Source organism: Bubalus kerabau, chromosome 3 (genome assembly GCF_029407905.1).
Source record: "Bubalus kerabau isolate K-KA32 ecotype Philippines breed swamp buffalo chromosome 3, PCC_UOA_SB_1v2, whole genome shotgun sequence".
In the NCBI taxonomy this organism is placed as follows: Eukaryota; Metazoa; Chordata; class Mammalia; order Artiodactyla; family Bovidae; genus Bubalus; species Bubalus kerabau.
Genome location: NC_073626.1, coordinates 189,536,593 through 189,557,147, shown reverse-complemented (window position 1 = coordinate 189,557,147; position 20,555 = coordinate 189,536,593). Strand labels below are relative to the sequence as shown.

The window sequence follows — 20,555 nt, the reverse complement described above, 5'->3', positions numbered from 1 at the left end:
CTATCCACGGGATTCTCCTGACAAGAATGGGTTGCCATTTCCTCCTCCAGGGGATCTTCCCCATATAGGGATAGAACCCATGTCTCTTATGTCTCCTGAATTGGCAGGCAGGTTCTTTACCACTAGTGACACCTGAGAAGCCCTTCAGACAACCCTCAGTCAGTCAGTCAGTTCAGTTGCTGAGTCGTGTCCAACTCTTTGAGACCACATGGACTGCAGCACATCAGGCTTCCTTGTCCATTACAACTCCCAGAGCTTGCTCAAACGTGTGTCCATTGAGTTGGTAATGCCATCCAACTATCTATCTCATCCTCTGCTGTCCTCTTCTCCTCCCACCTTCAATCCTTCCCAGTATCAGGGTCTTTTCTAATGAGTCAGTCCTTCGAATCCAGTGGCCAAAGTACTGAAGCTTCAGCTTCAGCATCAGTCCTTTCTATGAATATTCAGGATTGAGTTCCTTTAGGATTGATTGATTTGATCTCCGTCCAGTCCAAGGGACCCTCAAACATCTTCTCCAACACCACAGTTCAAAAGCATCAATTCTTCTGTGCTCAGCTTTTTTTATAGTCCAGCTCTCACATCAATACATGACTACTGGAAAAAATATAGCTTTGACTAGACAGACCTTTGTTGGCAAAGTAATGTCTTTGTTTTTTAATATGCTTTCTAGGTTTGTCATAGCTTTTCTTCCAAGAAGCAAGCACCTTTTAATTTCATGGCTGAGGTCACTACCTGCAGTGATTTTAGAGCCCAAGAAAATAAAGCTCACTGTTTCCGTTGTTTCCCCACCTATTTGCAATGAAGTGATGGGACCGGATGCCATGATCTTTGTTTTCTGAACGTTGAGTTTTAAGCCAACTTTTTCACTCTCCTCTTTCACTTTCATCAAGAGGCTCTTTAGTTCTTCGCTTTCTGCCATAAGGGTGGCGTCATACGCATATCTGAGGTTATTGATATTTCTCCTGGCAATCCTGATTCCAGCTTGTGCTTCATCCAGCCCGGAATTTCGCATGAGGTACTCTGCATATAAGTTAAATAAGCAGGGTGACAATATACATACAGCTTTGCCTCTTCCTCTCCCGATTTGCAGTCAGTCCATTGTTCCATGTCCAGTTCTGTTACTTCTTGACCTGCATACAGAGTTCTCAGGAGGCAGGTCAGGTGGTCTGGGATTCCCATCTCTTTAAGAATTTCCCACCGTGTGTCGGGTGGCTCCTGGTTCCTTCCGCCACAGGTCGTGAGGCGAGACCTCCAGTAAGGAGCGCGCGGCGGACGCCCGCGACCTGCCGCTCTAGCCTGCCGGGAGCCGTCGAGTCGCGACTTCCGTCGGGCCGGGAAGGAGCCGGAAGTCCGGCGGGCTCGGGGCGTCGAGATGGAGGAAGCGGAGTACGAGTCGGTTCTCTGTGTGAAGCCGGATGTTCACGTCTACCGCATCCCGCCGCGGGCCACCAACCGTGGTTACAGGTGACCACCTGCCGCCGGGCTAGGCTAGTCACCGCCTACCCCGCCCCGGCCATCGCCCCGCGCCCACTGTGCCGGTTGACGGGCGAGGGGCGGGCGCGGGTCGTGCTGCCGCTTCTCTCAGGGCGAGACCGGAGCAGCGAGCGGTACCCCGACTTGCTCCTGTCTCAGTCCGACGAGTGGGGCCCCGGCGGCGGGGCAGGGTGCGAGCGGCGTACAGCGTTTAGACCCTGAGCACGGTCGGGACGGGTGGCGTCACAGACCTTCCTTTCAGCGCTGGCTGACGGCCTCGAGGGGATCCTTGGGAAGACTTGAGGGCAGGAGCCCTGTCTCGGGCAGAAACCCCCGGGAAGGAAGGAGCCCAGAACCGGTCCAAAGGACCCGTCCTGGGAAGTTTTAAGCTGATGTTGAAAGCCCAGGGGCCCTTCTTGCCCAGCTTTCCTGGCGCGAGCCTCGGCTCTGATCACAGCCTCTGGCTGTTGCGAGGCATCCATCCGCGCTTGTCTGGTGAAATGTTCTCCTGAGTCGAACAAATAGGCATGTTTGTGAAAGTAGATGATGTGGAAGTGAACACAGGAAACTGCCCTGCCAGAGGAAAGGGGGGGTTGGGAGCATACTTCCTTGCACCGTCTGTCTTTCTACAGTTTGCATTTTGTCTTCGTTGTCAACGACGAAAAATATTAAAAGAAAATAAGATAATGTCTCATGGATAACCTAGCCTATGGCTACTTTGTGCCACACGGGGTTGGGGGTGGGGGTGGGCGGTCTTGAAGGCAATGTTTGTCCAGGTTATTTGGAGATACAGGGTTGTCCTGCACCACAGGAATGGCGGAGTGTCAACGTCTCTGGCCTCTTGTTACTTTTCAATTGTGTTAACATGGCCTCGTAGCTGATTTTCTAGTGAACAAATACTTGATTGAGCACCTAGTACCTCCATGACATAGTTTAAAAATAATATGAAAGCAACAATAGTGACACAAAAACTCATTTGCTTTCTGTGGTCAAACGGGATGGGCCACCAAACCAGGGATGGTCATCTGCCTCCCTCCCTTCAGAAGGATGAGTCTGGTCCCCCAGAGATCGGGGTTACCAAGTGTTAAGGATGGCTAGGTTGGCACAAAGGGAACTGCCAGCCTCTGCACTTCAGCCTCAGATCTCTGCTTAACTTGAGTTAAAGGCCTCTTGTCTCAATAAGAGGAACTGAAGCTGAGTCAGCTGACGTGTGAATCGAAAGTCTGCATTAATGTGGCCTTCAAAACAACCTGCATCCACAGTTATGACGTCTCTCCAAGACCTGGCATATGCTTAGGGACTTCTAAGAAAAGCCTCTTGGAAACACCCAAGGTTTTTGCTTTTGGGGGGTTTACTGAGATGGAACTAAAATGTAAAGTTAATGTTTTAAAAGAGCCAAAAGAGGTCGTTGTGATAGGTCTGTTGTTTTCTGGGTTTATTTCTCCTCAGGCTGCCTTTGAGAATAGATTTCCTGAATACTCATTCACCCCCACATGTCCTGTTGGCTCTCCTTTGCTTGTCTGCTAACGCTTGCTCCCCTTCTCCTTTTCCTCCAAGATGGTCTTAGTGGTCCCAAATGATTGCTCTGACGGCCACAGCCTAGCAGTGTCTTCAGCAAACTATGGGCCCTAGTAGTTGCTTTCTCTACAGAAAAAAACCTAGAATTCTACTTCAGAGACGGTCTCTATAATCTGGAACTGGGGTTGGCCAGCTATGACCCATGTGTTTTTGTTTGGCTCATAAGCTAAGAATGGTTTGTACGTTTTTAAATGGTTGGGGAACATTTTAAAGACGAATTTTTCAGAATGTGAAAATTATATGAAAATCAGGTTGTCCATAAAGTTTCACTGAAATACAGCCCTGTTCAGTAGAAAATATGTAGTTAGAACACCTGAAGCGCCAACATGTGTCGCAGTATGACTGCTTTCCCTCTGCGGCTGCAGAGTGAGGAGTCCGGACGGAGATTGTGTGGTCCTTTTCCCGAGACGTCTGCCAACCCCGGTCTAGAGCACGCAGCCCACATGCCCTTCCCATCCCTATCCCCACCCCCAACATTGGAGAAGGGGAGCGGGAGCCTCTCGCAGTGGCACAACGGTTTTTGTCCCTTTAGGGCTGCGGAGTGGCAGCTGGACCAGCCATCATGGAGTGGCCGGCTGCGGATCACTGCAAAAGGCCAGGTGGCCTACATCAAGCTGGAGGACAGGACCTCAGGTAAAGGCCAGGGAGGCCTGCGTGGGGCTGAGGTACCACGCCTCCCACTTTGTAAAGGGAGGGGCGGGTGGGGCCTGGCCAAGCCACTCAGGGAATCAGGGGATCTGTCCTGGAGATCAGAGCCCAGGTATACCTGTACACTGACTCCATTCCCCAACCTTTAGTTTAAAAGAGTATTTTCCGTCAAGCACCTGTTCTTTTGGGCATCCTTAAGGCAATGGCACCCCACTCCAGTACTCTTACTTGGAAAATCCCATGGACGGAGGAGCCTGTTAGGCTGCAATCCATGGGGTCACTAAGAGTCGGACACGACTGAGTGACTCCCCTTTCACTTTTCACTTTCATGCATTGGAGAAGGAAACGGCAACCCACTCCAGTGTTCTTGCCTGGAGAATCCCAGGGATGGGGGAGCCTGGTGGGCTGCCGCCTATGGGGTCGCACAGAGTCGGACACGACTAAAGTGTCTTAGCATAGCATAGCAAGGAAATACTAATTTGGGAGCCCAGAGAGAAAAGGCCTACAGGTTGGTCCCAAGTAGGAAGCCCTGGAGCTTGCCTGGAAGATAAGCCACACGTTGACTTCTGCTGTTAGCTTGGTTTCTTAATCAGGAATTCTGCTTATCAACTAAATGGTAACTTCCCAGACTGACCACACCCCTAACTGAAAGAACTGGAAATTGTCCTTCTCAGCTCTTTCGTGGCGAGAGGACAAGCCACGCTGGGCTGTGTTGGACTCAGCTGACCGTTGTCACCCTTGGCAACATCTCCGGCAGTCCTGTGCCAGCAGCGCCTCTGGGTGAGCTGTGGAGGGCAACATGGCCTGGAGCAGTCCCAGCCTACCCCCTGGAGCTGGAGTCAGATGCAGGGCTTCTCAGTCAGATGCCCCAGCATTCTGTAATGTCTTCTTTTTCTACCATAGAGGTTTTCCTTTGTGGGGCAAATAAAATGCAAAGATTCGTGAGGAAAACTGGCTGCCTCTTCTCAGATCTGCATCACTGTGTCTGAGCTATGGGGCCTTAGACAGGCCACATGACCTTTGACACCTTGGACTCCTTTTTGGTGAAATGGGGATCACATTATTTCCTGCTTCCCGGGATTGTTGACATACGACATGAGCACATAGATATCCGAATGCTTTGTGAACTGCAAGGTGACCCAAAGCGCCAGTTTGTTTCAAGCATGACTGAACATTGATGGCAGAGGAGTTTGAAGGGACGGCTGCCTGGTCTGCCCAGAGAACTCTGGCTGCGAGATGTGCTGGACGTCCCAGGTGGCATCACAAGGGAATGGCAGCACCTGTTCTCTGGGGACCCTGGGAACTACGTTTAAGGTACACACCTGGTGTACCAGCCACTGCTCAGAGCTGAGCCTCACGTGCAGGAGCCACCCAGGACACCCTTAGCTTGGGGTCCCGCCCACTGGGTCGTGTTTGTCCCTCACTTTCCAATCACTCTAGGCCAGGGTGTCTCAGCTTCGGCAGTAGTGACATTTGGGGCCAGCTGAGTTACGTGGTCTGAGTCATACTTAAGGTACTCAGCACAGCTCTGACTTGCCCCCAGTAGAGGCCAGTAGCACCCACGTGCTGACGGTCACAAGTGTCACCGGGCATTGCCAGGTGCCCCTTGGCAGAAGGGAGGTCCACGTCACCCGTGACGGAGAACCACTGCTCTAGGCTGAAAGCATCCAGGTGAATCCCAGATCCCCAGGTACCAAACTAGAGAGGGCAGAGGAGTTAACAAGAAGCTACAGACTTGGTCCACCGATTTGGATTCAGTTCAGCCTTGATCGCACAGTCACCTCTGAACCATAGGATTCAGTAGAAACTGGTCAATACCTGACTCATCAACAGAGATCAGCACGCTCGAAAACAATACCAGTTGTAAATGCTTGCAGAAGATGTGTGTTGCACTACACCGTGGAGAGCCGCAGTTGATAAGGGGATGCATTTTACAAGAGCTGTTTTTGTTGTTTTTTTAGTTGTACCTGTTTATTGCTACCAATTCATTTCCCTCTAACCCCCTCCGTCATGCCAGCGCATGGACTGTAGCCCGCTAGGCTCTTCTGTCCATGGAATTTTCCAGGCAAGAATACTGGAGTGGGTTGCCATTTCCTCCTCCAAGGAAGAGCTGTTTTTAAAATCAGTCACTCTTTTGGCCTGTGATTAGATTAAATCAGCCTGCTTCAGGTCCTTCTGAGAGTGCAGAAACCCACCCTCTTCACTGGGTTCACCTGTCCCTCGAGTCTTGCCTTTGGTACTGGAATGATGCAGAACGTGTGATCTCCCTGAACCAGGGCCCTCAGGGTACAGGCAGTGGATGTGAATGGGCGAGACATGGAACGGTGACCAGCTCCAGCCCGTCATTCTCACGTGGAAGTGGAAGCCCAACGTTGCTAGAGCTTTTGATTTTAAGAGAAGCCAGAAATCTGGATTATTTTACATGTAATTTGATTTTGAAGTGTTGGCAGTTAAGTTGAAAGTGCTAAACTAGGAACTGAGTCTGGCCTGTAGGCCAGCTCTGACTTAGACCTCTCATCGGTTATATTCCTGTTGTGTTCCTTTAGCCAGAATGCGTTTGACTTGAATTCCAGAGTCAGGTTTGCCGCTCTGCCTCGCAGGGCAAGAGCCCTAGTCATGGGATAGAAATAGGCTGTGAGGGCCTCAAGGCTCATCCTCACTTCCGCTTTCAGGGGAGCTCTTTGCTCAGGCCCCAGTGGATCAGTTTCCCGGCACAGCTGTGGAGAGCGTGACGGATTCCAGCAGGTACTTCGTTATCCGCATCGAAGATGGAAACGGTAAGCTCGGGACTCGGGGCTTCCTCTTCCGAGAAGGGTTTTCTCTGCCTTTGGAAAGTAGGATTGATTGTGTGTTGTCCCCTAGGGCGACGGGCGTTTATTGGAATTGGCTTCGGGGACCGAGGTGACGCCTTTGACTTCAATGTTGCCTTGCAGGACCATTTCAAGTGAGTGGTTTCCAGGAGACACACTCATGCCTCCTCCCTCTTTCGTGGGACAGAATGATCTCCCAGGTTAGGATACCCAGGTGGTTGTGTGTGATCTGTCTGCTGGCAGTCTCAGGGGAACTCACTTCTCCTTTAAGACAGGTCCCCTCTGCGCTCTGCGAGTCCTCATCTCTGCCTTGAGGTCTCCTTTTCCTGAGGCCCATCTCTGACCCCCAGTCAGCTGCCCCAGCCTTGGAGGTGTCCCGTCTCTGCCCCCGTCAGTCCCTTGAGTGGCCGGGGTCCTTTCCCGGCTCCCTTGGCCTTTCCAGACCCATTCCTCCATGCTGTGATAAGCAGTGCTGGGATTCCCAGGCCACTCAGCACTTGCCCTGCTGGTCCTTTCTGAAGCTAGAACGGCAGGAAAGCCTCTCCCCTGCCATCTGAGGCCTCCATCTCTGGCTGTGGGGAGTGTGCGGCTGCTCACGTGAGTGCTTCCAGCTCCGCTCGGCTCTGCGTGGCTGCTGGAGCGCTGCTCTTTGGAGGGTGAGGGACCTTTTTGGTGCTTTCCACTTGCTGGGCGTCTGTCCCGTCTCACCATCTACTTTTTAAGCCCCCGGATGGTGTTTTAGTCTTCACGCCACATGCTGAGGAGGAGAGGCCCAGGTTCTCAGATTTCCTGAAGACCAGTGTTAGGACCCTCTACATAAATGGCCTTGTGGCGTTTCATAGTCTTTGAGGCGTAGGCATTCGGCATCCCGTGTTGCTGGTGAGGAAACTGGCAAATACGCAGCTGCCTACGTGTCAAAGCCAGGACCTGAACGCAGGCCTAGTTCTCAAGCTGCTCTCAGGTCCTCCCGCAAGGCTGCAGTCACAGCCTTGTCCTGGACTGATGGCAGGTAGGACTGAAGCGAGGGCGTGAACACAGGGCAGCCCTCTCCTTCCTCACCTCGTCCTTCCTCTTCTCTCCCCAGGTGGGTGAAACAGCAGTGTGAATTTGCAAAACAAGCCCAGAACCCAGATCAAGGTCCCAAATTGGACCTAAGCTTCAAGGAGGGCCAGACCATCAAGCTCAACATTGCGGTGAGTGCTGCCCCTGCTCGGCGGCCTTGGCCACCACACCAAGCCCAGCCCAGAGCCGCCACTCTTCTCACAGTTCAGCACGTGTTTATTGAGCAGCAGCCCAACGCCAGGTATTGCGCTGGGGGCGAGCAAGAGGGCTTTGCTATCACAGAGCTCAGAGTGGAGCTGAGATGAGGGAATCAAGATGTGATTACGTGGCGGGAAGGTTCTGTGACCTCAGGATGTCTTCAGTGCCGTGAACTCCTGGGGTGGGGAGTCCTGCAGCCTAGAGTTAGGGGGAACCAGAGACGCCTTCCTGAAAGAAGTGACCTACGAGCAAGGGAAGAGAGGTCAGAGGGCAGTTCAGAGGGCACGGCGTGTGCAAAGCCTCTTGAGGAACGTCAGTTGCTTGCTGACATAGCTGATGTTTCCGTGTTGGCTCTTGGCAGGGGGGCCCATGTACTCATCTCGGGTTGTGTTTTGGGGACGTCCCTGGTGGCCCTTTGGTTAAGACTCCACGTTCCCGATGCAGGGGACACGGGTCCAGTCCAGTCCCCGGTTAGGGAACTGGATCCCACATGCTGCAACTAAGAGATTCCTCGCACCACAGCTAAGACCTGGCACAGCCAAATTAAAAAAAAAAAAAAGATGGGCAGTGCTCTGCTGGCGGGGAAGCGTCGGGTGGGCACTGGGGGTCGCGGGCAGCTCTGCTGGCGGTGGTGTCCTGGCTCCCTTGTCGTGGTCCTGACGGGCCCTGCATCTCAGGAGCAGTTGAGCTGGGCTGGAGTGCAGGACGTGGCCTCTGCCTGGGTGTGGGGGTGGAGCTGAATGATTGGGGGAACTGAGGAACTAGTGGATTTGTTTCTGAAGACAGTTTGTAACCCGAAAATAACAGTCTTCCGCTTCACTTACTATCTCTTTTCTCCTCTCTTCTGCTTCCTGCTGGTGATGATTTGGGACCCTTGAAGTTGGCCAACTATCTCTTAAGAGAAAATCCAGGTCATGTCCCGTGGACTGATTGGGATGTGAGTCTCTGTCTTATTGGGAAAGAAACTAACATTTAAAGAGCATCAGCCGTGTGCCAGGTAGTGTTTTTAGGGCACTTCTCACGTGGATTAAACATTCTCCCCATTTACAGGAGAGGAAGTGGAGGCGTAGAGAGCTGGAGGATCTTGGGCAGGGTCGTCGAGCTAGAATAATCAGCACAGCTGTACGCATACCCAGGGCCTGGAGGGCTTAGGCTACCCACTCCAGTATTCTCCGGCGTCCCTGGTGGCTCAGCTGGTAAAGAATCCACCTGCAATATGGGAGACGTGGATTCAATCCCTGGGTTGGGAAGATTCCCTGGAGAGGGAGAAGGCTACCCACTCCAGTATTCTGGCCTGGAGAATTCCATGGACTGTATAGTCCATGGGGTCGAAAAGAGTCAGACACGGCTGAGTGACTTTCACTTCAGTTCACTTGACTCTGGTCTGTGATCTCAGCATTGGATTAAGCTGCTGCTCTCCTGGCAAGGTGGGAACCATGCCATCTTCATCTTTGAGATGCTCTGGCTTTTGGTTCACCTCGGTGTTGACGTTTCTGTTTTTCTTTATTAAATGTTTCGTTGAGGTATAATATACATACAGAAAAGTACACACATTGTAAATGCAGAACTCAGTGAATTTTTTAAAAACAAATATGCAGGCTTCCCTGGTGGTCTGGTGGTTCAGAATCTGCCTGCCAGTGCAGGGGATATGGGTTCTATCACTGGTCCGGGAAGATCCCAGATTCTGTGGAGCAGCTGAGCCTGTGCACCCAACTGCTGAGCCTGTGCTGCAGAGCCCGTGCTCCGCAAGAGGAGACGCCACTGCACTGAGAGAAAGCCCATGCACAGCCGTGAGGACCCAGTGCAGCTGAAGATGAGGAAATAAATGTTGAAAACACAAGTTTGCTCACACAAGCTAGCCCCCAGATGAAGACGTGGATGGCTCTCAGCACTCTGGAAGCCCCTCCCCTGCTCTCTTCCGCAGGACAGAGTGAGCACTATCCTGATGTTGTTTTTAACGTTTTATTGATTGACTCACACACCTCATACTCCTTTGTGTATGGCTCCTTTCGTTTACTCAGCCTGGCATGTGTGAGAGCATCCATGTTGCTGAGTGTAGTCGGTTTATCTTCGTGTGGTGGCAGGCCGCATCATGAGGCGGCGCCCAGTCGCCTGACGGCGGGCGTCGGGCGGGCATCGGGCGCCTCCAGTGCGGCTGTGACAGGAGCGCTGCTGTCGGTGTGCGGGTGGCGTCTTTGGTGCCCACGTGTGTGTATTTCTGTTGGGTCCATGTAGGAGTGGAATGGCAGGGGCATCAGGTCATATGTTCAGCTTTAAAGATTCTTACAAACAGCTTTTCAAGGTGAAAGCGCTGCGTGGATGGCTGCTGAGCGTCCTGGTGACGCAGACGTTTGGGGCTCCGGGGTCACCTTGTGAAGTTTTCTGATGGCAGTAGGGTCCAACAGAGCTGACCGATGCTCATTCCTCCCCTCTTTTTAGAGCATGAAGAAGAAGGACGGCGCAGCCGGGACGCCCCGCGCCCGGCCCACCAGCACGGGAGGACTGAGCCTGCTTCCCCCACCCCCAGGGGCAAAGACCGCTGCCCTGGCCCCTCTCTCCGGGGAGTATTTGTCTGTGGGGGGCTCTGTCATCCAGCCAGCAGTTTCTCCCAGCTCAGGTCAGTGTGTGAGGGTGATGGCCCCGCAGCTTGGGCTCCTCTTTCCCCTGGCAGCGGGCCCCGCAGCTTTCCCTCCTTCACCCATGTTGGTCACACTTAGTGCCCGTTGTGAGGAACTGGAGGTTGGGTGCCACAAAGCTGGTCCTGCCCACACTGGGTAAGGGCTTCCTCTCTTCCCACCACTTCTCCTTCAGGGTGTCTGTCCCGCCCTAATGGGCAGGGACTACAACTCACTTGTTGCCGTGAAATCTTCAGCGCATGGGTTCCTGGTTCTCAGAGGCTGCTCATTAAATGAGTGAGTGATGGTGACATGGTCTCTGGTCACAGGATGCTCAGTCGGTTCGTAACAGAAGAGAAGGGTCCTGAGCACAGAGGCCAAATGCACAGGGACCAGACTCACTACAGCCACGCGATCTGGGGAGCTGTCGTCATGGAAGAGGTGGCATTGAGTCAGGCCTTGAAGGACAAAGATCTGGGCAGGGGTGCTGGCGTTGCAGACAGAAGAAGAGCATGAACAGGACTTAGACTTTTAAGCATTGGTGTGTTAGGGAGATGGAGGCTGCACGAGTGTTCCACGGCGGGTGGTGGGAAGTATACCTGGAGATTGAGTTTGTAGCGGGCTCCTCAGCAAGGCTGTTGGGCACTGGACGCCGTGAGGCAGCTCCCCCAGCGGCTGTGCTGGCGGTCACTCCAGGCCGTGAGCAGCGCCCCTGGAGACCCGGGGTTCTGGACGTGAGTGCCTCGTGCCAGCCGCAGAGGTGCTGGGAGCCCAGCCCGGCCCCTCAGTGTCCCCACCCTGCCTGCCAGGCCAGTGTGATGGTCTTCACCTTCCTTGGGCTGGCTGACTGTCGCCAGACCCCTTGCTCTGACCAGCATCTTGGGCTGGAGGGGGATCCCGACAAGAAGCCTGCTTTCTTTTCCTTTTAAGGGTTGGGCTTACCTGGAGGTCAGGCTTCAAACCTCAGCCCTGTGGGGAATCCCTCACCCCAAGAGAACGGCAGGAGCAGCATTTGGGGAGTGCGCCTGCCCAGCCCCTGGAGTCACTCTCAGTGAGGTCACAGGACCCCTGGGCTTGGCATCCTGGGGACGGGGCGGGAACCTGCACACTTCACACTGTTGGGGGCTCACTGAGGTCTGAGGGCCATAGTCTCGGGCGTTCTTTCTGTGGCCGATGCACGTCCAGTGCCAACGTGGAGCCCCGTGTCACGCCAGATAGCGTTTGCGGGCACTGCAGGTGTGGCCCCAGGCCTCCGCTCACAAGGCTGTGCGACGTGACGCGCCAGACAGGCAGCTGCGGGTCGTGACTAGCCAGCATTCATGACCATTTGCTATATGCTCCCAGGCCAGACTGAGTGAGTTCACAGTCTAGCTAACCGTTGTGTGATATTCAGAAGATTGCCTGCTACTTTGTGCCTCGGTTTTTTATCTGTAGGAAAGGAGTGGCAATGATGCCTGCAGCACAGGTTTCCTGTGAGGATCCAATGCGCCAACCACACAGCGCGCAGAGCGGCACCTGGGGCAGCGTGAGCACGCCCTGAACCTTAGCTCTCGTTTGCGTGCCACTGCATCGGTACCACACCATCACTGTTGATGGGCCTGTTGGACGCCCTTCAACTTGTAGTAACACATTTGATCCTCAGACTGGTCAGTCTTATGAAAAGTGTGCATCACGACTGTCTCCATTTTAGAGACACGGAGACGGAGGCTGAGGTAACCTGCATGAAGTCAAACAGGCTGGCCTGTCTTCCCCCAGGGGCTGTGGTGAGGTTCAAACGAGATAATGTCTATTAAATACTTACATGCTTATTCGCTCAGTCGTGTCCAACTCTGCGACCCCATGGACTGTAGCCTGCCAGGCTCCTCTGTCCATGGGATTCTCCAGGCAAGAATACTAGACTGGGTTGCCATGCCCTCCTTCAGGGGATCTTCCCCAGCCAGGGTAGAACCCAGGTCTCCCACATTGCAGGCGGATTTTACCTGCAGATTCTTGACCTCAGATTCTTTACCATCTGAGCCACCGGGGCAGCCCACATTTTATAGTTCACTGAGTGTTTAACTGGGTGAATTACTGAACTGTGGAGGGCCCTACTTTTATGTGGTTTTCCGGCCCATTAGACATTAGACGTAGCTGGTGGGACGGCAGGTGGCTGGCACAGGGCCTTAGGAAGGGGTGCTGGCACCACTGGGGGAGGGGCCGGAAAAGCAGGCCTGCCGCCCCGTCGTGCCCTCCACCCGGTGACAGAGCCCACACAGATGCCCACTTGGGACTTCTGGAAGACTCCCCAGCCCCATAACAGTTTGGCTCCTAGGACTTGGCACATGTCTGGCACATAACTTTCTCAGCTAGTTGAGCCAGACACTGGCCCAAGGACTTTATATAAAGACAGTGTTGCAGTTTTGGTGAGCGTTCTTCATCTAAGAGGTCAGGAGGTAGTACACTTTAGACAGATTTCCAGCATAAATGGCTGGGGCGAGGTGTGCTCCAGGTAGAGTGATGGCATGGTACCCACCCCCGCTGGTCCCCTCCCCTCACCGGTCATGTGGCCTCTGCGCATCTCCAGGGGCCCCTCGGGCTCGTCAGAAGCAGCAGAAATGTGAATGGCTGGAGGTGTTTGTTGCCAAAAGGCACGTCTCTGCACATGTTTCTCAGCACCTTGGAATCACGACTCTGATTTCCTGGTTACTGAGGCAACCAGAAGGGGAGGTCTCTGACGCCTCTATCTCCTTCTCTCCTCTTCTTCCCATTGGACTTGGGGACGTCTGTAGGAGGTGCCACCGTGTCCTGGCCACAGCCCAAGCCTGCCACCACTGCCACTGCCGACATCTGGGGAGACTTCACCAAATCCACAGGGTGAGGAGGTCAGGTTCTCTGTGCTGGGACTGGGGCCAGGGCTGTTATTCTACAAACCTGGGATCGCCCCAGTGCCTTCCTTCTGATGTTGGGAGCAAGAGCACCGATGCAGACACTTTCAGGCCACTGAGTGCCCACTCCGGGTGGCACGTTTCTCTCTGGGAAGGCTTTTTGCTGCCTTCCGCTGCTGAATGGCCTGGAGCCGCCCTCTGCAGCTCCTTCTGGTCTTTAAACCACCTCACCAGGTACTCTGGCTTGTCACAGTACCTCTGATCTCCTCCCCACTAGCTATCCCAGGACACTGGGCCAAGCGTTCACCAGGGTTCTGGCGTTGGCCCATCCTCATGGGACCTCTGCCTTTTCTGCTTCCTTAAAATTTCAAGCCTTTCCTAGGGGTCAGGGTGAAAAGATGCTAAATACACAGCATCGTTATGTGGACAGGCTGTAGGCTGGAAGTCAGCACACACTTTCTCTCAAGGACCAGGAAGCCAAAGTTTAAACTGTGCAGGCTAGTTGGTCTCTATCCCAGCTCCTCATCAGCACTCCTGTAGCCCAGAACAGCCACAGTATGTGAGTGAGGGAGTGTGCCTGTGTAGCAGTGAAACTTGATTTACATAGACAGGCAGAAAACTAGATTTGGTCTAGTTCTGGGTTGTAGTTTGCTGACCCTGGCTCTAGAACATTCAGAAACTGGCTTCTTAGAGTTCTTTCTGCCTAGAGAGAAGTTACATCTCTTGTGCTCTGTATTTCCAAACATTTGAAATCGGTCCCCCTCCCTATCTTTCCAGGTCGACCTCCAGCCAGACTCAGCCAGGCACAGGCTGGGTCCAGTTCTGACCTGGACGTGACTCTTCCTCATACGACTTCTGGAGAGGAGCCGCCTCGTCGGGGCTGAAGGAAGGAGCCTGCGGTGCTCCCTGGCCAGCCTCTGTTGGGAACATGAGTCTCTCCTCTCCTCCTCGCCTGGCTCTCTCAACAGACTGGGCGTGTTGGGCGGTACATTGGCCCATGTCACACTGTTGCCTGGGATTCGAATTTGCAACCAGAACATGGAAGAAGAGTTCCTGGATCCCTATCCCCGTCTGTCCTCTTGACATGAGCGAGACTCTGAGACTCTTCCATCATGATGACTCTTATTAAACACAAGCCCCCAAAGCAAAAGAAGGGCTGGAGTGTGCTGCCTGGTTCAGACCAGCCCGTCCGGGGGAGGCCATAGGTCTCACACCATCGCTGTCTGGAGGGGGCCTTTGTGCACGCGCGTCGGCTGAGCCACTCCAGTCAGGAGGAGGGAGTCCTTCCTGATTTCCAGCAGGTCTTTAGGCTGCAGCCTGAACAGATGATCAGGAGGGAAACCAAGAGTATTAACCAGCTTTTTAAAAGTCTTTTAATGTTTGCTTTGCTAATGTGCTGATCTGCACTAACGCATGGTCTTTGTAAAAGCATGCTCTGGCAGCCTGCCCCTGCAGGAGCCTCTGAAAGCATTCCTCACCGTCAGCCGCAGGAGCTGCTCTGAGCTTCAGGAGCAGTGTTCATCTCAACCTCATGGCCTGGTTTCCGTGTGTGCAAGGCCTGGTGGGCAGGGCAGGGCTGAGGCAGGCGCTGGCGGCAGGTAGGCCTGCGTCTGGGCCAGAGAGTGGCTGCTGTTCTCATGGAGGTGAGGGGTTTGGCCCTGGTGTCGCGGGCCGCCGTCTGGGCTCCCAGGCTCACTGCGTGGTTCCTGGCGGACTTGGGCTCTCTCCCGGCTGTTTCCTGAAGTGCCTTGTCTGCAGACAGCTCCTTCCTTTCTCCTCTCCTTCGGGGACTGTGCGTGACACACAGAAGGAGTTCTGAAGCAACTGGAAGTCTAGGCTTGCCTGTGTTCCTGGTTTATAGGAAATACTTTTATCTGAGCACACCTCTAAAATCGCTTCCATTGACATCCAATACCTCTTTAACTGAAAGCGTTCCTTTTTGAAAGGTCTAGATGATGAACTGAAAAAAAAGTTGGCCTTTTGGTGGGACCAGATTTCTAAGATAAAAAATAAATCCTTCTCCTCTGTCAGTGTCAGAGAGGGAAATCCTTCTCTGTCAGTGTGTGTCAGAGATGGAAATGTTTTTGTCGCCATGGCTGCTAACTCCTCCAGGATGCCTCCGCAGGACACACACCGCCTTTTACCACTGAACCCACGTCCAGACTTAAGACTGGGGCCACAGCGACAGGTTGGCCAGAATGGGGGGATTTGGCCCTGTTGCCCTAAGGCAACCAGTAATTTCTCTGGTTACAGAGAACAGCCTTTCTGCCCTTCTGGGACATTCTGGGCTTCTTGCCCTCTAATGTGGGGGGCGAGCCTGCCTCCTGCCAAGACCTCCCCGTGGAAGCAGCTCCCTAAACAGTAAGGGTGTCGAAAAACAAGGTAAAGGCCGCGGCGTTTACCACGCCTGTGGCTTCTGTAACAAAGGTGTGCTTTCACTGTCGTTATAGAAACGGCCCCTCTGACTGGTAAGCAGCGTAAGGGGTGACAGGAGCAGGAGGTGGATGGTGAATGTGAGTCAGCGAACTCCAGGAGGCAGTGGCGGACGGAAGCCAGGCGGGCTGCCATCTGCTGGGTCACAGAGAGGCTGACACAGCTGAGCACCGGAACAGCAGCAAAGGACGAAGGGAACTGGAATTGAGGACCCAATTCCAGGGTAAGAAAAGGAAATTACCTCAAGGGCTCTCAGGAGGCGTGAACCGCTCGGCCTGTTTGCTGTCACTGCCTGTCTTCTCTAAGCCTCAGATGCTGGGCAAGAGCAGGCTTGGCGTTAGAGGAGGTCCCTCCCCATCTTCCCTAAGCCTCAGACGCTAGGAAAGAGCAGGCTTGGCGTTAGAGCAGGCCCTTGACAGGAGCCACGTGCCGTTGAAGGTGAGCCCTTGGTTCTTGGAGACAGACCTGGGCTTTGATCTAGACCGTCTTCCGGTAAAAATGTGTGCCCGCGGTCTCCTTAAGCCAAATGTCACTCGGACGAGGCATCTGAAGCACTAGCAGGTGCCCATCCTGTAGTTTGACCTTAATCACCTTGATGTAGAATCAGGTAATGCATCCAGAACTGTTATTCATAATGGTGCTGCTGAAGAAACCGCAGTCAAAAAAATCTAACCTGGAAAGCACCTTGAGGGATCTGTAGGGCAGGGGACAGTCTGGTGCGTCACCAGCTAGAATCCCAGCTATGGGACCGGGGTCCCCAGGTCAGCCTCCAGTACCGAACCATGCATCTCCTCACTTCCTTGACTGGAGCTTCCAAACTGGGGTGGGGATAGGAGGTAGGTATTGGGTTTGAGGGCTTTGAGACTACAGGATATGTTCATGATTACATAACATTGCAACATGTCTCACCGGCTTTAAAAAGCCGACTGCCACATTGCGTGAGTTGCCCTGGTCCCAGGGCCATAGTGTTGAGGTGGGAAGATCAGCCTCGCCGATAGCCAACAAGAAGCTGAAGCACTCAGGTCAGCGGTCTGCAAGGACCCGGACGCTGCCAGAGCCACCTGAGCTGAGGAGCAGACCCTTCCCCAGTTGATCCTCAGATAAGCCCCGTCTGCCAGCACTTGGCAGCCCTGCAGAGGACCCAGCCAAGCTGTGCCCAGACCCCAGAACCCTGAAACTGAGTTAGTAAATGTGTCTGAAGCTGCCAAGTTTGCAGTGATATCATTAGGCAGCAATAAAGAACTAATACAAAAGGTGACAAGGCATCGAATGGGAGTCAGAGGAAAAGAAGGGGCTGGACACACTTAATGGCAGTATGGCCTTGGGAGGTCACTTATCCGGCTCCTTGGGGCCTCACTTTCCCTTTCTGTGACAACAGCCGTTGCTTATGTCCGCAAGGCACTGGTCTGTGCCCTTAATGTAAAATTTGTCTCAGGAACTTCCCCGGCAGTCCAGTGGTTAAGACTCCATGTCCCCACTGCAGGGGGCACGGGTTGGATCCCTGGTCCGGGAGGGGTCCACATGCTGCGGGGCAACAAGGCCCGGCTCCACAGCAAGAGAAGCCACTGCGGTGAGAGGCCTGCGGATCGGAACAAAGACTGGCTACCACCCTTAGCAACCAGAGAGCGCGGGCACAGAAGCACAGCCAGCACAGCCATGAATAAGGTTTAAAAAAGATCTTAAAAAAGTCAGGCGTTAGTTAAAGACCCTGTCAGTTAACCTTAAGGTATCCAGCAAGTCCAGTTAACTGGAACACATGTCCTCTAAGCCCCCTGCTTAATGTGGTCTGCCGATGGGGTGCAGAGTCCAACCCAGCCTCGCACCTGGGTTTGGCAAGCACTTGGCCCTAGCAGCGTGTGGGCGCCAAGTCCCAGTCGCGTGTTTCCGTTGCTGGAGCCACAGACTTAGACCCCACCACAGTGGGGCCGGCATAGCTCCCTTCTGGTGGCCGGACCCGGGCCGCAGGGCTGGGTGCCACCTGCTTATGGGGCAGCGACCAGTGTCAGCAGCCCTGCGGGTTCAAATGCCCACAGGCCAGGCTGGGCTGAACCGAGCCCCGGGTCAGCACGGCAGCGGGCTCAAAGCCTCCGGGGGAGGGCTGATGCCAGTGTGTGCTTCCCTGCGGTGGGCTCCTGGGAGCCCCGGGCTAAGAAGGTCCAGCAGAGGAGCTGTTTGCTGTCCCTCCCAAAATATTGGGAGGCAGTGCCATGGTGGAGAGGAAAGAACATGGGGTGAGACCCACTGGACTTCACGCTGTGTGCCCTCGGCCAAGCCACTGCACCTTTGCGACGTCTCGGTCTCCTTACCTGTAAAGCTGAAATAACCCTAGAACCTGTAGCCTACAATTCCCCTTCACAGAACAGTTCAAAGGGGACGGAGGATGGAACGAGAAAATGGGAGGTTAACAGCCGGCAGTGTGGAAGGCCACCAGCGTGGGCTGCCTGCGAGGTGTGCGCACTGGGACCCCCAAGGGAGACCTGGTACAGGTGGGCCTGGACAGGTCCACTAGGGAGACGGGCAAGAAGGGGGGAGCGCAGACCCTGGAGCTCAGAGCAGGGTCTGAGCGCAGACCTCAACGCTGTGAGCAACATTCTGGAAGTGAGGGCTCTGTGGGGACAGGCAGGACCAGAAGTGGGCTGGGAAGGCCATGAGCCTGTCAGCACCTGGGTTCAGTCGCTCAGTCATGTCCAGCTCTTTGCGACCCCATGGACTGCAGCACGTCAGGCTCCCCTGTCTCCCAGAGCTTGCTCAAATTCCTGCCCATTGAGTCAGTGATGCCATCCAACCATCTCAATCTCTGCCACACCCTTCTCCTTTTGCCTTCAATCGTTCCCAGCATCAGAGTCTTTTCCAGTGAGTCGGCTATTCACACCAGGTGGCCAAAGCACTGGAGCTTCAGCTTCAGCATCAGACCTTCCAATGAATATTTAGGGTTGATTTCCTTTGGGATTGACTGGTTTGTTCTCCTTGCAGTCCAAGGGACTCTCAAGAGTCTTCTCCAACACCACAGTTCAAAAGCATCAACCCTTCAATACCCAGTCTTCTTTATGGTCCAGCTCTCACATCTGTACATGACTACTGGAAAAACCATAGTCTGTAGACTATATGGACCTTTGTCAGCAAAGTATATCTCTGCTTTTTAATATGCTGTCTAGGTTTGTCATGACAAGGCTGTGATCCATGAAGGAGCTGGGCCTGGGTAGGGATTCACCAAATCTGGAGATTCGGGACAGGTTGACACAGACCTGAGCCACGCTGGGGAAGCTGGGGGCCCATCTGCTTGCTGGCAGAGGTCGGTCAGCCCTCCTTAGGGAATCTGTGCCCTTCTCCTGCAAACCTCACAGCCCTCCTCATCCCAGACCCCAGGGATTGACCCCAACCTTGGACCACAGCTCTCAGGCCTGGCCCAGGTCGCAGCCTTGCCTCCATCATCCCCAGGTATCAGAGCCCTAAGGACACACTGGCAACCCCTAATGTAGTTTCTCAGGTGTAAAACCCAGGCTTTGACAAAGATAAAACTACCATTTGGGGAGCTTCCCAGGTAGCACAGTGGTAAAGAATCCACCTGCCGAGCAGGAGATGAGGGTTTGATCCCTGGGTCAGGAAAATCCCCTAGAGGAGGAAATGGCTACCCACTCCAGTGTTCTTGCCTGGGCAATCCCACAGACAGAGGAGCCTGGGGACTACAGTCCGCAGGGTCGCAAAGAGCTGGACACGACTGAGCACCGCCACCATCCATCCCCTCCTACCGGTGGGGAAACGGAACCATCAGCTGTAGGCCTGCTGCTTTTCTTTGTGGGAATTTACTTTTTTCCAAATGTAAAATCACAAAATCAAACATGCTTTTTCAGACAAAACATTCCTTCCTCCACCCTAGAGATTCAGACCTGCCTGCCTCCCCCTTTTGAAATGGACCCAGTGCCTTCAGGGATGCAGGGAAGTTGAGGCCCACTGAGGATGGACATCTGAGCTACTGCTAGAACAGGCAGGACACATCGCTGTTTCGTTCCAAAAGCATGCTTTCCTCTATGGTTTCCTCCCCATTCCATGTGGAGAAGGCACCCGAGCTTCTGAGACGGGAAGGGCAGTACGTGGGCTTCTGCCATTTTATCCACAAACAAGCGGAGGCCAGAGTGCCTCATCGGAAACTGCAGGACAATCAGGAAAACAAAGACATTCTCCCCACAGGTCAAGTGACTGATGCCTCCTCAGTCTGGTTGGGCGATGGGTCAAGGCCAGACTTCAGGAGTTTAAGACCTTGAAGGCAGGGCCAGGGGGCACAAGGGCTTCCCAGGTGGCAAAGAGGTAAAGAATCCTGCCGCCAATGCAGGAGAGGGGATTTCAACCCCAGGGTCGGGAAGAGCCCCTGGACAAGGGCATGGCAACTTACTCCTGTATTCTTGCCTGGAGAATCCCAAGGACAGAGGAGGCTGGTGGGCTACAGTCATGGGATCGCAAAGGGTCAGACACGAATTAGTTGCCAAACAGCTGGGGACACACAACCCCAGACTGCTGCTGGGTCTCAGTTCAGGTCGACCCTACCACCTTGCAGCTTCCAGGCCCTGAGCAACTGGCTTAGTCTTCAATTTCCCGTTTTGGCATAAGGAGCTAATAATCCCTGTTTGGGGGTTATTACCGTCCGGAGCAATAAATGCAAGCCTGTGGGAAAAGCTCTCCGTCCAGTGTGGCTTCCGGGCCAGAGCCCGCCTCACTCTCCCTGCGACCGGCCCCGCCCCGGGCCCAGGGCGCGCCCCCGACGCGGGACAACGCGAGGACGCGGGCGGTTCGGGCGCCAGCCCCTCTCGACCCCGCCTCTGGCCCCGCCCCCGGTCCGCCATTGCCCCGCCCACCTCTGACCCCGCCCTCCGGCTCGG

The 20,555-nt window shown here is 54.2% G+C and overlaps 1 protein-coding gene across 6 annotated transcripts; it reads left to right on the top strand.

Moving 5' to 3' along the window:
* The first annotated feature begins 1,294 nt into the window (after positions 1–1,294).
* On the top strand, positions 1,295–15,307 carry NECAP2 (NECAP endocytosis associated 2). Of its 6 annotated transcripts, none has more exons than XM_055574345.1 (8): positions 1,301–1,464; positions 3,584–3,684; positions 6,372–6,476; positions 6,562–6,643; positions 7,594–7,702; positions 10,209–10,386; positions 13,153–13,245; positions 14,026–15,307. In XM_055574345.1, exons 1-7 carry the CDS (start codon positions 1,373–1,375, stop codon positions 13,239–13,241), a joined length of 756 nt encoding a protein of 251 aa, XP_055430320.1. In that variant the 5' UTR covers positions 1,301–1,372; the 3' UTR covers positions 13,242–13,245; positions 14,026–15,307. The 6 variants fall into 6 exon arrangements, with proteins under 6 accessions (XP_055430323.1, XP_055430322.1, XP_055430320.1 ...); XM_055574343.1 differs by having other exon boundaries at positions 1,303–1,464; positions 13,153–13,237; XM_055574348.1 differs by lacking the exon at positions 10,209–10,386 and having other exon boundaries at positions 1,295–1,464.
* Positions 15,308–20,555: the final 5,248 nt, after the last annotated feature.